Raw genomic sequence first — 15,434 nt, 5'->3', positions numbered from 1 at the left:
CGTGCCGAATAAGTCGCATCCTTAGGGAATGCAGGCGAAAAGCGCTTCGTGAGACGCAGCAAAGTTTCGAGTGTACAACGCCCCAAAAAGGAGCTTGATTAACCTTCCTGCGAGTGATCAGACGAAATCTTAAAATACATACTTAAAAGCCACTTTCACTGCACTTTCGGACGCTATGCGACGCCTAACCGCCCCAGTATCCTCTCCTCTCGCAGCCCTTCAGAAAGTGACCAAAACATAACCTGAGTGGTTGTGAGTCGTGCTCTCAGGAATTGGCCTGCCGGTTATAGGACATTTCGTCAACTTTGTATAATACTGTGCAACACCTCTGTTGTGAAATAGTTGCTTCAAGCGCCGCCGCACGGACGGCCAGCGCGAAACGCGCATTGGCGCCTACAAACCTAAGTGGATACTTCCAGCATTATGCAATGCGTGAAGTATCCACTTAGGTTTGTAGGCGCCAGTGAGCCTCTCGCGCTGGCAGCACGCCGCTCCGCTCTGTTCGGCTTTAATATTTATTATACTCGCATAGTCAGCGTTTTTTAACTCATGATTGTGAAATGTTTGCACACTCTGTATTGATTATTCTCATTTAAATTGATGGGAAAAAATATGTATCAATTTATCAAAGGAGAAAATAATATAATGTGTGTTTTTTAAATATTGGTGGTTCCGTGTCAAATTTAATGATTTCTAGAGAACTTCAATTTTTTCTTTTACATTTTGTGCTTTTATTGTGCTGCAGCGAGGTGTGCGCGCAACGAAACGCTCAAAATTTGACGTATTTGACTCTAAAAGATCGATGTACAAATGGGTTAAAACTAAAGATTGCGTGCTTCTTGGTTGTTTCTCCTCTTTTATTCATTTTTGCAGTTTCTGTCGGCACAACTGCGGCTCATCGAGATTATTGTCGCATGGAAAAGGTCTAACAAATATTTGTCACGTTTGAAAAGTATAAATGTTTTCAAAATGAAGTAATAATTTCGTAAAGAAAAAAATGAAAAAAATAATAATAAAAAACAAGCAGTGAGCTCCAACACAATGTGTTGATAAGGCGCGTCATTAACTCGCACATATCAACCCCTTTAGGTTTCATTTACAGAGATTTCAAAAAAGGCAAGCAGCACAACAAGAGAATTCACGATCCAACACTGCAAGGTCAACGACGCACCTTGACGAGACCGTGTATTGTGAATCTAGAAAGCTATTCGAACAAATTTAAGTTTTTTGATCTGCCTCAAGCAAAATCTTATCAGATTCTTGAAGAAAAGTGCTACGGAAAAATTTAAGCGAAGAAAGGAAAAATTCTGTCGAACTCCTAAAAGATAAAGTCGATTTAAAGGTATTTTGGGGCTAAAATACCCAAATCACCGGTATTATAAATCCCGTTATATTATTGAAAAGAAATTGACTCGATATAAATGCAATTGTATTAAATATGTCTTGATTTTGTTATTTTAAACGTCTTTTCATGCAAAGAAGCTCAACCATGTCCATGCTTTATTCATTCATGAATTGAAAGTAAGCAATCCACATCCCGAAAATCTACCGATTTGCCGTAAAAAATCGCAGAAAACTTGATATACCAGGTCGATGTACCCACTCTTTGAATTTACCAATCAATTTAGTGAGTGCACGTATGTGAAAGTCAAAATGCTATAGTCATTTTGGGTGCATTCATTTTTCATGAAACAATTGTAAGTAATTTCAATCACGAAAAACCATAAATTTTCCGTATAAAATCGAAAAAAATCAAAATATGTCGACTCCCTGACGTGAAAATTAAATTCTACGTATGAAAATACTTATGTATCGATATGCTGAACAGAATGCCCGCCTCTCCTCGTAATTTACAAACCTACTACTATTTACTTACCTACTTACTACGTAATTATATATTTTTCTTATTAAAAACTAAGAAAAATATATAATTACGTAGTAATTATAAATAAATACCAAAACAATTATCAATAGATGTCAAAGACTGACTGAAAACTTTTATTAACCTCTTATGTGAAAATATACATTTTATCAGCTGACACTGACAATGTTGTCAGATGAACAGCACTATCAGAGCACGGGTACCAACTTTTGCAAAGTATAACCGAGGTTACAGATCTGTCAAAGCAACGTTTTGAACAAAACGGAGGAGTTAAATTCTCATTCCGAGAGTGCCGACCTGCTCAACCATCCTCGAATCAGTTCGCTTGATTCTGCTTATATATGCATATTTTAAATCAGCGCGTCGCATTCTTAGGCTTTTTTTAAAAAAACCAAGTAACGTAGACTCTTGGTATTCACTGCACATAAACTAGAGACCCCCAGAATGAGAAACAACTTTAAATCATAATTATTGACGGATAAATAAACTTTTTACACGCTTTGGAAAATCTGAGAAGTTCGCGGTAGTCACTTTTCGGTAAGGAACTAAGGGACTCGGTTATTGTATCGAGCAGGGTTCGAAACGATCGCAAAGGCGGTATACTACGTATACGCGCCAAAAGTACGTATACATACATAAGGTATATTAAGCATTCAATATTTTAAGGACAGAAATAAAACCAAATATTCACCAATGATAATTTAAAAAGATGATTCAAAAGGAGAAAGTAATAACATTTCATTTAGAAAATGAGCAACCATGACAACACCTCCTTCTCTCTCAATTTCTCATTTCCATATTTTCAATATAATTTTATATACCGACTAAAATATAACGCTTGGACCAAGTCACTGTTGCTTATTTTACGTGTGGGCGTAAACTACTGGACAAAGAAGGTGCACGGACAAAAAATCGATGACAAAATGTTCTGAAACCAACCAAAGTTTTGTCATTTTAGAGACTGATGTTGTAAACATGATTATAAGAGACCTATATTTACAGTTCTAACATTAATTTTTAGGAGTCACAAAATTGTCGGATGAGAATATAAATGAGCACTCTCTTCCTAGCTCAAAACCGAGCTAAATCCTAACCTTTTAGAGTTATTATTCCTTGAGTATGCTTATGTTTTCCATTGAAAATTTATTTTCGACTTTTCAATCCAACTCGACAAAATTGTTCTATCTACTAGAAATTCTGCCTTCCCGGATTAAGGTCCTTTTCTCAAAAGGCGGTTTCATAGGTAATAACTCCACATTCCTGAAAAATGCTCTCTAAGGGCCGTAGATCAAAAGGAAGAGTACTTAAATTGGCATGTGAGCCATTGGAATAATCGAATTATCGAGATACATTTAAAAATCAATTTATCGAGCCGATAAGCGAAATTTCCCGTTCGTAGGTATGTTTCACCATTAACTTAAAGGAAGATTTTCCGGGAATGGGAAACTAAAATAATGTTAAAAAGCTCCGACGAAGGTAATACCGTGTACACAATTTTTCCGATGGGACGGCTTCTAAACATATAAAAATTAATGGGATCATTGTTCATGTGTAGAGCTAAAGACCATAAAACTTTGGATCACCGCATCGAAAAACTGTAGTCAGGAAAAAATTTACAAAATCCTTTGATTTTCAAAAATTCGAAAATTTTGAATGGGAAACCAGAATTACGACCCCCCCCCCCCCCCCCTACAGGCTACTGGGCAGGACGAGAGGAGGTAGAATGATGGGCTTCTCTGCGGTTCCAACTTTTCGTCCTTTCGCCAACGGCCATACCACGTTGAAAGCACCGGTTCTCGTCCGATCACCGAAGTTAAGCAACGTCGGGCGTAGTTAGTACTTAGATGGGAGACCGCTTGGGAACACTGCGTGCTGTTGGCATCACTTTTTGCTCAAAACGTTTAGCTGTCAGGTGTCAGGTCTATTGAATCGTTTTACATATTTCGAACTTCTTCCTTTTTCCTGTGTAGAGAGCAACCCAAAAATGATTGAATATCCATGACGATTCTAAAATGTTCCTCACAGTATTTTGAAAACATTTTGAAGACGTTACTTTCGTTTTTCAGGTTGTTTTCGTTTTTTTTTTTTTTTTTTTTTTTTTTTTTTTTTTTTTTTTTTATAATCGATTGATTCAAGCAGAATTTTTAGATCTTACAATAAAGAAATTGGCAGGTACTTAGCATCTTTTTCATTTGATATAATCCCAAAAATAAGGATCCCCTATCCCTAAACGAACAAGCGAAAAAGAATATACATCAAAGTGTTTTCAAGGTGCTTTTTTCCGTGGTTTTCTGTCATTTTTCGCCTTTTCGTAGGGGGAGGGGATTTTATGTGATTATATTAAATGAAAAAGATGCTAAGTACCTGTCAATTTCATTAATGTAAAATCTCAAAATTCAATCAACATCAAACAAATTAACCCCTCCCCACACCCACCCCTCCAAAAAGAAGCGAGAAATGACGGAAAACGGTAGAAAAAAGCACCTTGAAAACAAATTGATGGATATTCAATAAAAAAAATGGTAAGTATCTTTCACTCTCTTCAGTGTAAGATCTAAAAATTCTGCTTGAATCAATCGATTATAAAAAAAAAAAAAAAAAAAAAAAAAAAAAAAAAAACGAAAACAACCTGAAAAACGAAAGTAACGTCTTCAAAATGTTTTCAAAATACTGTGAGGAACATTTTAGAATCGTCATGGATATTCAATCATTTTTGGGTTGCTCTCTACACAGGAAAAAGGAAGAAGTTCGAAATATGTAAAACGATTCAATAGACCTGACACCTGACAGCTAAACGTTTTGAGCAAAAAGTGATGCCAACAGCACGCAGTGTTCCCAAGCGGTCTCCCATCTAAGTACTAACTACGCCCGACGTTGCTTAACTTCGGTGATCGGACGAGAACCGGTGCTTTCAACGTGGTATGGCCGTTGGCGAAAGGACGAAAAGTTGGAACCGCAGAGAAGCCCATCATTCTACCTCCTCTCGTCCTGCCCAGTAGCCTGTAGGGGGGGGGGGGGGGGGGGGCGTAATTCTGGTTTCCCATTCAAAATTTTCGAATTTTTGAAAATCAAAGGATTTTGTAAATTTTTTCCTGACTACAGTTTTTCGATGCGGTGATCCAAAGTTTTATGGTCTTTAGCTCTACACATGAACAATGATCCCATTAATTTTTATATGTTTAGAAGCCGTCCCATCGGAAAAATTGTGTACACGGTATTACATTCGTCGGAGCTTTTTAACATTATTTTAGTTTCCCATTCCCGGAAAATCTTCCTTTAAGTTAATGGTGAAACATACCTACGAACGGGAAATTTCGCTTATCGGCTCGATAAATTTATTTTTAAATGTATCTCGATAATTCGATTATTCCAATGGCTCACATGCCAATTTAAGTACTCTTCCTTTTGATCTACGGCCCTTAGAGAGCATTTTTCAGGAATGTGGAGTTATTACCTATGAAACCGCCTTTTGAGAAAAGGACCTTAATCCGGGAAGGCAGAATTTCTAGTAGATAGAACAATTTTGTCGAGTTGGATTGAAAAGTCGAAAAATAAATTTTCAATGGAAAACGTAAGCAGCTTTGTCGGAGCTTTTTAACATATATAGTTTGCTCAGAGCAAATCAACTCTCAGTTTTTTTAAAAAAATAAGCCTTTGCATTTTCGATTAGTTGGGTCTTGTGAGTATTTCATTTAATATTTTATTATTTTATTCGTCTCATTAGCTAACTGTAAAAATGGTGAAATTTGTTTCATTGGTCACTGAGTCATATTTTCAGGTAAGGAAACTCCAAATTTAAGGGAGCTTTCACAACACCTACGAAAGACGATTGGGTACAGCAGTAGCGTGGCGTGAATGATCGATTATCGATATCTCGCCATTTGAAACTATGGTAAAGAATCGATTACTAGGGTGTTCGCTGCGAACACCCTGATAATCGATCTTTTTCCATAGGTTTGAGTGGCATATCTATCGATATATCGCAAAGCACGCCACGCCACTGGGGTACAGGTTAGCTGCGGTGGGCCGCGGGCGGTGGGTGTAGTGTAGCCCGGGGGGGGGGGGGGGAGAAGGGTGGACGGCATGGAGAAAAGGCAAGAGTCGCAAATAATTCGAGAACGACGTTTAAACTTTGTTTTAGTAATTTTTAAAGCTCCCACGGCGAGCATTCATTACCGCGAATGTCTTCAAGATATTCCCTAGACTGAAAAAAGTGCATTTAATTAGTCTCAATCCTTCATGAGCTCATTTTAATTTTTAATGAAATTGTGTTTGTTAACTGAACGGCATTCTCAAGTTCCGCGAGGCTGTGCGTGTGGAATCCCTATTTACACTCACTTGGACAGAGGCTTTTAGCTATGAAATTAAATTGAATATATCATCGTTTTTATGTATTTTTGATAAGTGACCACTACTTGTCCACTACTTGTGACCACTACTGTTGTTTCTCTCCGTGCTTAAAAGTCCTTTTCGTAATCCAGCAAAAGAGGTCGGAAACCAAAGTCAAACTTGCATTGGATACAAAAAATCGTCATTTGTGAATCATCCATGCAGTATTTATGTTTTGAATTCAACTCAATTATTACTTCAGAGAATATAATGGATTGTGTTTTTTTTTTTTTTTAAATGGGACACGATGAAAAACATAAAAAAGATAATAAGGTCTTGCAAAACCGGTTAGGATTGTTCTATTCTCCTAGGATACTGCTTTGAAAAAGCTACTTCGGACATGGTACAAAAAATTAAAAATGAACTTCAAAACCTGAGAGTTGCTATTAGATCTGCGTATCGTAGGCACAGTAAAAATATGGGGAGGGGGATAGGCAGGGCCGGATTTATCTACTTGCAGCCCATGGGCCGCCTGTATTTTGCTGCCCCTTTCTCATTCGTTTTGAAACATCAATAAAAACTATCAAGTGAAGTGCCGGAGGGGGAGGGGTGCATAAGACGCGTTTACTCGTGTTGGAAACATTTTTTTGCGAAAGCCCTGTCGACACTACTAGCAAAATTTCACGGAACTTTACGCGAAAGTTAAGTTCCGTGAACCTATCTCTGTTTGGACAAGGCCTTCCATTTATAAGAAATGAACAAAAAAAATTATGAAAGAACAAACATAAATGTGGTTTAATGATTTTAACTTCTGCCACCGCGCCGCGCTGACTGCACTGTGTTTGACGCAATGCGTGAAGTATATTTATGCAGTCTTGTAGGCGCTATGCGTTTCACGTCGACCGCTGCTTACCGCATTGTGTTTGACGCAATGCGTGAAGTATTCATGCAGTTTTGTAAGCGCTGATGTGCGTTAAATGCCGACCGCTGCGCCGAGGGCTTCTCCTTATCATCTCAAGTCTTCGTTATCATCGCTCTCTGCACCACGTCGTTCCAGACTCGACTAATTAAAGGTTCTGTCTCTTGTATCACCGAAAGACGACAAAATTAGAATTTACTATACTCTCTGGAAATGAGAGATTTTGTCGCATTTTCTTGCTTGTAATTTTTTTTCTGAATCCAATTTTTTTTAATACTTACATTTAAAAAATTGCAAAATTTGCCGCCCCCTAAAATTGCCGCCATGGGCCGCGGCCCATTCCATCATTTCTAGACGTTTTAAGGTCTCTGAAGTCAAAATAACTGAAAAGGAGTGCGACTTTTAGAGTCGGCTAGCGCTGGTCCTGAGAAAGAGCGGACGAGTGCCAGCTGTCCTGTAGAGGACTTGGTTTGTGCGCTTGGAAGCGCTTAGAACACCCCACGAGATAGCTCGGTCGGGCTGGCCCAGTGTGATAGCACTCCGGGCGATCTGGACATGGAAGTCCACGTTGGTTTTTGCGCTTGGAGACGCCGAAGAGACCCCAAGAGACGGCTCCTCGGGCTGGCCCAGTGCGGTAGCGCTCCGGGCGATGTGGGCATGGAAGACCCGCAAGTCGTTGGAGCCGTGGAGAGCTCGGTTAGAGATGGACCAGCGCGCCGATGGATGAGAGCTGTGTGTACTTGGAGGTACTTACCGTGGTTGCTACTCTTCTTGCGGTTGAGCTGCGACTGGTGATGAGACGCGCGGCCGCTCGCTTTTTATAGCCGCGACGCGACGCGCGGCCGCGTGATTAGAGCGCGCGACGCGACGCGTGCCCACGTGATGCGTGCGTGGGACGCGGGACTGGTTGCATAAGCAGTACACAGCGAACGGTCCGGCGGTGCGCGCGATTCTGGCATCCAAGCTGATTGCCAGGTTTCTCAGAAAATTGAAATAGAAAAAATGCCCAAAAATTCTATAATTTAAAAATTCGCATTTGCAGACGGAGGAGGCTGGTATAAACATACCGCCCGCCATGAAACCACAAAGGGGGTTTCATTAGGAAAGGCGGAGGCAGAGGCAAAGAGAAAAAGAAAAAGAAACAACATTATTTAAAGAGCTTGGAGACTCTGTATAATACTATGAAATAAGAGCTAGACTTAACAACTAGCAGTTAATGGTGGGTGATCAATCCTCCGCAGGCAAACGAAATAACTTGAGCACGGGTCTCTTGAGCTCGCCGGTGGGAGTACGCACGGTGGCGACTCTAACTTGCCCGTCTTTCCCAGGAAACGTCTGCAACACCCGACCTCTTTTCCAGCAAAGGGTGGGGAGTTGAGGATCTTCAATGAGCACGAGATCACCTTCTTTCAGCGGAGTTGATGTCTTAAGCCATTTATTCCTCTTTTGTAGAGTTTGCAGGTATTCACTACACCATCTTTTCCAAAGTTGCTGAGAGAGAGCTTCCACGTACTTCCACCTCTTGAGCCTGGGAAGAGGAGTGTCCCCGTGTTCTTCCTCTGGAGGGGATACTACAGGCCTGCCTATCAAGAAATGACCAGGAGTCAGAACCTCGAGGTCATTTGGGTCATTTGACATTGGCGTAAGAGGTCTGGAGTTCAAGATGGCCTCGATCCGACACAAAACGGTTTGAAATTCATCCATCTGGAGCTTTTGGTCTCCGACAATCCTTTTGAAGTGTTCCTTCATGCTACGCACTGCTCTTTCCCAAAGTCCTCCTTGAAACGGAGCCGCAGGAGGATTAAAATGGAATTTAATGCCTCTTGCTAGAGCATGCTCGCTTAGATCATTCGACTCTTGGGAAATTAATTTCTTCAAGGCGTTGTCCGCGCCCACGAAGTTAGTTCCGCAATCACTGTACAAGTCCGTGGGACACCCTCGACGGGCTGTGAATCTTCTTAGAGCTGCAATAAACGAGTTAGATGTTAGATCGTGTACAGACTCTATGTGCACAGCTTTCGTGGAGAAGCAAACGAATATGCAGATGTAGCTTTGCACGGTCCGGGCGGATCTAAGATTGTAGGTTTTTACAGAAAAGGGGCCTGCGAAGTCCATGCCAGTATGAGTAAATGGGGAGCTGGGCGTTACACGAGGTGCAGGCAAGTCGCCCATTAGCGGTGCGCTGTTTCTTGGTCTCGCTCGGAAGCACTTGAGACACTGATGAACGCAATGTTGAATTGCCCTTCGGGCTCCGGTTATCCAGAATTGCCTTGTGAGAAGAGATTGTAGAGTTTGGGTTCCAGGATGGTCGAGATCCTTATGATACTCGCGAATAAGCAGCTGAGTCAGGTGATGCTTCCCGGATAACAGGATCGGGTGCCGTTCACCTTCAGCGAGGTCTGCATTCTTAAGGCGACCTCCCACTCTTATTAGGCCATCTTCATCCAAGTACGGACTTAAAGTTTGAACCGGCTTAGCGCACAAGATGTTCACTCCATCTTGAATTTTCTTCAGTTTGAGTAAGTCATCCTGAAAGCAGTCTTCTTGAACCTTCCGGAATAGCTGCAGCTCAGCCTTCTTTAATTCTCCCATGGTTAACTCTCCTCCACATCGTGACTTCTTTGGAGTGATTGCGCGAAGGATGTAAGCCAAGACTCGCTTAGTCCTAGTCCATGAAGAATATTTAGAGAAAGTTTGAATAGGCTTGGAGACCAATAATACTGCAAGATTCTTGCTCTCAGGAACTGAGTCAGTCGCGAGCGGTAACGGAGCTGCAGGCCATTGTGAGGAGTCTTCTCGAAGCCATGTTGGCCCCTTCCACCAGATTTCTTGATTCAAGAGTTCGGACGCTAGAAGTCCACGTGACGCACAGTCGGCTGGGTTGTCCTTAGAAGGGACATGATGCCAAATTACATTGGATAAGAGCTCTTGTATATGGGAGACCCGATTTGCCACAAATGTCTTCAGCTTGTAAGATGGGGTCTGGATCCACTGGAGCACAATTTTAGAATCAGTCCAGGCGTGAATGCCAGAGATATTATAGTATGGATCAAGCTGCTTTGTCACATAATCCGTTAAATCCGCCAACACAGTCGCTCCGCAGAGCTCAAGCCGCGGCAGAGAGATCTTCTTCAACGGAGCTACTCTGGTACGGGCTGTTACCAAGTTCGTGTCATGTGGTGGCTCATTGGTCCTGATATAAATGCAGGTTGCATAACCGGCTTCAGATGCGTCACAAAAGGCATGTAGTTGCACAAGGGATTCTTCTAATGCCAATAATCTTGGAATTCGAACTTGCCTTAAGGATGAGAGCGCAAGCATGAATTTGTCCCATTTGGTCTGGAATCCCCCTGGCAGGGGTTCGTCCCAGCCCAACTTGAGCAACCATAGCTGTTGCATGTATGTTTTGGCGAGAAATGTCACAGGTGATACCCAGCCAAGGATGTCGTAAATCTTGGCTATGGCAGAGAGGACTGCTCTCTTCGTGGTAGCCCTGATGGGTTGGTCCACTCGATATGAAAATGCATCTGGTCTTGGGAGCCAATGAAGACCCAACATAGAAAATGAGGAAGTCATAGGATCTTCCCAGGTAAATGGTACCTCTAAATCTTCGTCGGCAATGCCTTCCAGAACCTTTGAGTCGTTGCTGGTCCACTTCCTGAGCGCAAAGTTGCCTTCCTTGAGTAGCGCAATTAACTCCTCGATGAGAGATCGAGTTAATTCAACGGTTCTATCCCCTGAGATCACATCATCGCAGAAAATGTCCTCCAGAATTAACTTGGATGCTCTGGGGTACCGGTCTTTGTAAAGAGTGGCAAGCTCTATTAACGATCTGCTCGACAAGAACGACGAGCTGCCTACACCGAAGGTGACCCGGTTTAGCTGATAGATCTGCACAGGAGCTTCCTTGTTAGGACGCCATAACACCAGGTGGTACCTTCTGTCTTCAGGGTGTAGCGCAATTTGTAAGTACATCTGCCGAATATCGCAGGAGAACACAACCTTGTGTCTTCGGAATCCCATTAGTACGTCTCTGATATCCTTTAGTAGAGAAGGTCCAGTATGGAGCACGCTGTTCAAGGATTCGCCGGTACTTGTCTTTGCACTTGCGTCGAAAACTACTCTAAGTTTCGTAGTGGAACTAGTCTCCTTTATAACGCCATGATGAGGAAGAAAGCAGTGTGAACCCTCCATAACATTGTCCGGAGCAAGAGTCATAACTCCGTTCTTCTGATATTCGTCCATGAATTCCACATATAGCTTGTGAAACTCTGGCTGATGCTTGAAACGTCTTTCTAAAGCCAGAAAACGCCGAAGTGCCTGTGGATAGGACTCTCCCAGCGCGCTTGGAGGCTTTGCGAACGGTAGTCGTACTGAGAATTGTCCGTTGGGCAGACGCTCGACATTCTCACGAAAATAAATTTCAGCCGGGTCATCAGGAGGCTTCGTTGGCTCTCTGGAAGGTATTGTCTCGATCTGCCACAAATTTTGAATATCTTTGCTGAGCTGGGCAATGGAACCTTGTTCCAACTCAGCCATGAGCACCATGGGAGGATGCAATTGCGTTGGAGCAGATCCCATTAACACATGTCCCAACCTCGTTTCAATAAGATAGGGCATATTTGTGCCCAGAGGCCGCGGTTTTCCAATAATTAAGACAGGAAAGAGGTCCGCACCAATTAAAAGATCTACGGGCCCAGGCTGGTTCCATTCTGGGTCAGCCATGGGTAAACCGCGCACTAAGTGCTGCACGTCATCATGGATGAACGTGGAAGGAGTAAAATCAGTGATTTTATCCAAAATGATTAGTTCGTGTTCCCTAGCGAACACTTTATTGTCTACAGATGACAGAGTCACAGTGGCCGTACCACGAGTAGAACTTGGGAGACTGGATATGCCTTGGATGGCTCCTGCCCCTTGGACGATAGGCAACCCTATAGCATGAGTGCATTCGGTCGTAATAAACGTCCCCTGTGCAGCGGAGTCGAGAACTGCTCTCACAATTTTGGAGCTATTGTGAGTTTTTACTCTTACGAGGACGGTGGCGAACATTACTGTAGCCTTCGTTGATTTTTTCGTGCCCATCATCACCTTCTTGGAACTGCCTTTATCTTCTTGACCCATGGAGTAATTCTTGTCTCGGTGTAGCAGAGTGTGATGCATCTCATCGCAGACGTAACACCTTCTAGAGCTCTTGCAGCTATTACTCGTGCAGTCTCCTGGAGAGAGACAGTTTACACATCTTTTCAGAGACTCGACGATTTTCCTCCGATCTTCAGTCTTTTTGGCCTTAAATTGAGCGCATAAAAATAATGGATGCTTTTCTTGACAGCAGGGACAATCAGAATTAGATATTTCAGATTCATTTCGTCGTTTACCACTTGAATTTTGGGACTTGGATGATCCCTTGCCCTTGCGCCATGCCGACTTGTTTGGCTCTGCTTGGTTAGCATTGCTCCTTGACTGAGAATTTGTTCCGACATACAAGGCCTTCTTTTGTGATCGATTATCGTTGCTTGATTTTTCACCTCTTTTAGATGAGACATCATCGATTTTTGCATTTTCCTTCTCCAAGAAGTTCATGACATCCTCCAACGTTGGATAAACAGTGGAATCTGTCCTGGAGTCTTCAAAACGCTTCTTGTGATATGGAGACAATTTCCGCAAAACGACTGCTACCACCATAGGTCCATAATCCTTCGAGTCGTAGCCTAATGCTCGAAGCGCATGCTTATGTTTGTTGATCTGAGTTAAGGCATTAGGTATGTCCTTATCAGAATTGATGAATGGCATATCAAGCAGTCCAAAAAAGTGATGAGATATGTGCTTTCTTGTGTTTTGGTATCTTCCTATCAGCAAATCCCAGGCGACAGCGTATTGATCTTCTTCGGCCTCGATATTCTTTATTAACTCCAAGGCCTCACCCCTGAGCTTAGAAGTTAAATAATGAAGTTTCTCGACTGGCTTCAGTTTCTCATTATCATGGATGGTCGCCTTGTATAAGTTGTAAAAGGACGTCCACTCTGAATAATCTCCGCTAAAAGTAGGAAGTTCCAACCTAGGGAGCCGTACGCCGCCAACGGCATTGTCACCGTTTGATGTTTCCGGTCTCCTGGATTTTTGTTGATAGATTTTTTCTAATGAACGAACCAGCTCGTCATAAGATTTCTGGACAGCAGTTACAGGTACCTTATCATCCTTCACGACGTATACATTTGCCTTTAGGACGGCTGATTGTATTGCGTCGAAGTCGGCCTGCAACTTCTGGATCCTTAGGAGGGATCGCTCGTGATCCCTGTAGTTTTTTTCGCTCAATTCACTCGTGAAAATATCCGCTATACTCTGGGTAGCAGAAAAAATTCTCTCTCGATCCGCCTTGAGCGCTGCTAGTTCGGCGAGGTGCGCTGGAGAACTTTCCCTCGATTTTGGTGTGCCTGGATGCGCCTTACCTGAGGAGTCTTGATCACCCGCCATTTCAACTAAATTTTTCAGAAAAATTTAGCTGAATGATTTTTCCTGAAAATTTTAGTAGAGTAATTTTCTTAGGAAAATTAAATAGAATGAAATTTTCTTGGATGAAAATTAAATAGCATAAAATTTAGTTGGGAGAGCTAAATTTAAGATTCGTACAGAGAACTATTCAACGAATAGTTCCCGGGTTTCGGCACCATGAAAAGGAGTGCGACTTTTAGAGTCGGCTAGCGCTGGTCCTGAGAAAGAGCGGACGAGTGCCAGCTGTCCTGTAGAGGACTTGGTTTGTGCGCTTGGAAGCGCTTAGAACACCCCACGAGATAGCTCGGTCGGGCTGGCCCAGTGTGATAGCACTCCGGGCGATCTGGACATGGAAGTCCACGTTGGTTTTTGCGCTTGGAGACGCCGAAGAGACCCCAAGAGACGGCTCCTCGGGCTGGCCCAGTGCGGTAGCGCTCCGGGCGATGTGGGCATGGAAGACCCGCAAGTCGTTGGAGCCGTGGAGAGCTCGGTTAGAGATGGACCAGCGCGCCGATGGATGAGAGCTGTGTGTACTTGGAGGTACTTACCGTGGTTGCTACTCTTCTTGCGGTTGAGCTGCGACTGGTGATGAGACGCGCGGCCGCTCGCTTTTTATAGCCGCGACGCGACGCGCGGCCGCGTGATTAGAGCGCGCGACGCGACGCGTGCCCACGTGATGCGTGCGTGGGACGCGGGACTGGTTGCATAAGCAGTACACAGCGAACGGTCCGGCGGTGCGCGCGATTCTGGCATCCAAGCTGATTGCCAGGTTTCTCAGAAAATTGAAATAGAAAAAATGCCCAAAAATTCTATAATTTAAAAATTCGCATTTGCAGACGGAGGAGGCTGGTATAAAACAATAACCATACTTGAAAACATGTGTGTCCGTCCGTCCGGCGTCCCCCAAATCTGTGTAAAGCGATATCTCAGAATCTACCTGTTCGATTTCATTTAAAATTTGCAGAGAATACCATATCTATGGTCTCCTTATGCACGTCAAACGATTTTGGGGTACGCTGAAATTGGGGAAGGGAGGGGCTAGGGGCCAAAGTCCATTTTTAGCAAAATCACACGGAAAGCTCATTTTGAAGGACTGTACATTTTGAAAAATGCCTTTAATTCTTTAAAAGTGGGCATCAAGCACACCATCTGGGTCATTATTTTTAGATCCTAAAAGATCTCTGGACTAAACTCAAAATTGAAGGGATACAGGTCACATGGCGAGGGCACTTTTTTATAATGGTACACTGGAAAAAAAACACATTGGACCTAGAGTCCAGACTCTTAAAAACATCGACAAAAAAAAATACTCTTGATTCAATCAGATTTAAGCTTAAATCAAGAACCAAGCCTCTTAATCTGAGCAGATTTCCTTTTGATTTAAGCTTAAATCCGATTGAATCAAGAGTCCTTTTTTCTTTTCAATGTTTTCAAGAGTCTGGACTCTAGATACAATGTTTTTTTTTTTTTTTTTTTTTTTTTTTTTTTCCAGTGTAGGACAGCTACTTTAATCCTGAAAGGGTTGAGTACTACCAGCTCGTTTTTTTCTTCACCTCAACAATCGATATGGAAATTGTTTGTCCGAACTCAGCGAAAATTCAAAGAGCGAGAGAGAAGACAATTAGCACAGATGTTCTCTTCATTGGCTCCTCGTCTTCAATTTGGGCGCTCCTAATTTCCTCACCTACGGAGAGCGGCAAGCAAGGGTGTACGGGTAATAAGTCAAACATGTTAGACAGCCGCTCCAAACCCAAGCAAACTAACTTGAGGAAAGTGACTTTCAGAAAGTCAAGACGTCTCGTACCTCCACCT

General features: G+C 42.7%; 1 protein-coding gene and 2 non-coding genes across 3 annotated transcripts; 1 reads left to right on the top strand and 2 right to left on the bottom strand.

Moving 5' to 3' along the window:
• Positions 1 to 3,644: 3,644 nt before the first annotated feature.
• On the top strand, positions 3,645 to 3,763 carry LOC140224927 (5S ribosomal RNA). The gene has a single exon (XR_011900148.1). It is a non-coding gene; the product is annotated as a 5S ribosomal RNA (ribosomal RNA).
• Positions 3,764 to 4,696: 933 nt separating this feature from the next.
• LOC140224926 (5S ribosomal RNA) lies at positions 4,697 to 4,815 on the bottom strand. The gene has a single exon (XR_011900147.1). It is a non-coding gene; the product is annotated as a 5S ribosomal RNA (ribosomal RNA).
• A 3,542-nt stretch (positions 4,816 to 8,357) lies between these two features.
• LOC140224818 (uncharacterized) lies at positions 8,358 to 13,604 on the bottom strand. The gene has a single exon (XM_072301526.1). It carries the CDS (start codon positions 13,602 to 13,604, stop codon positions 8,358 to 8,360), a length of 5,247 nt encoding a protein of 1,748 aa, XP_072157627.1.
• Between the last annotated feature and the right edge of the window lie 1,830 nt (positions 13,605 to 15,434).

This window comes from Bemisia tabaci, chromosome 6, assembly GCF_918797505.1.
Source record: "Bemisia tabaci chromosome 6, PGI_BMITA_v3".
Lineage (NCBI taxonomy): Eukaryota > Metazoa > Arthropoda > Insecta > Hemiptera > Aleyrodidae > Bemisia > Bemisia tabaci.
The sequence above is the reverse complement of the archived record's forward strand: the minus strand, read 5'-3'. Positions and strand labels throughout refer to the sequence as shown.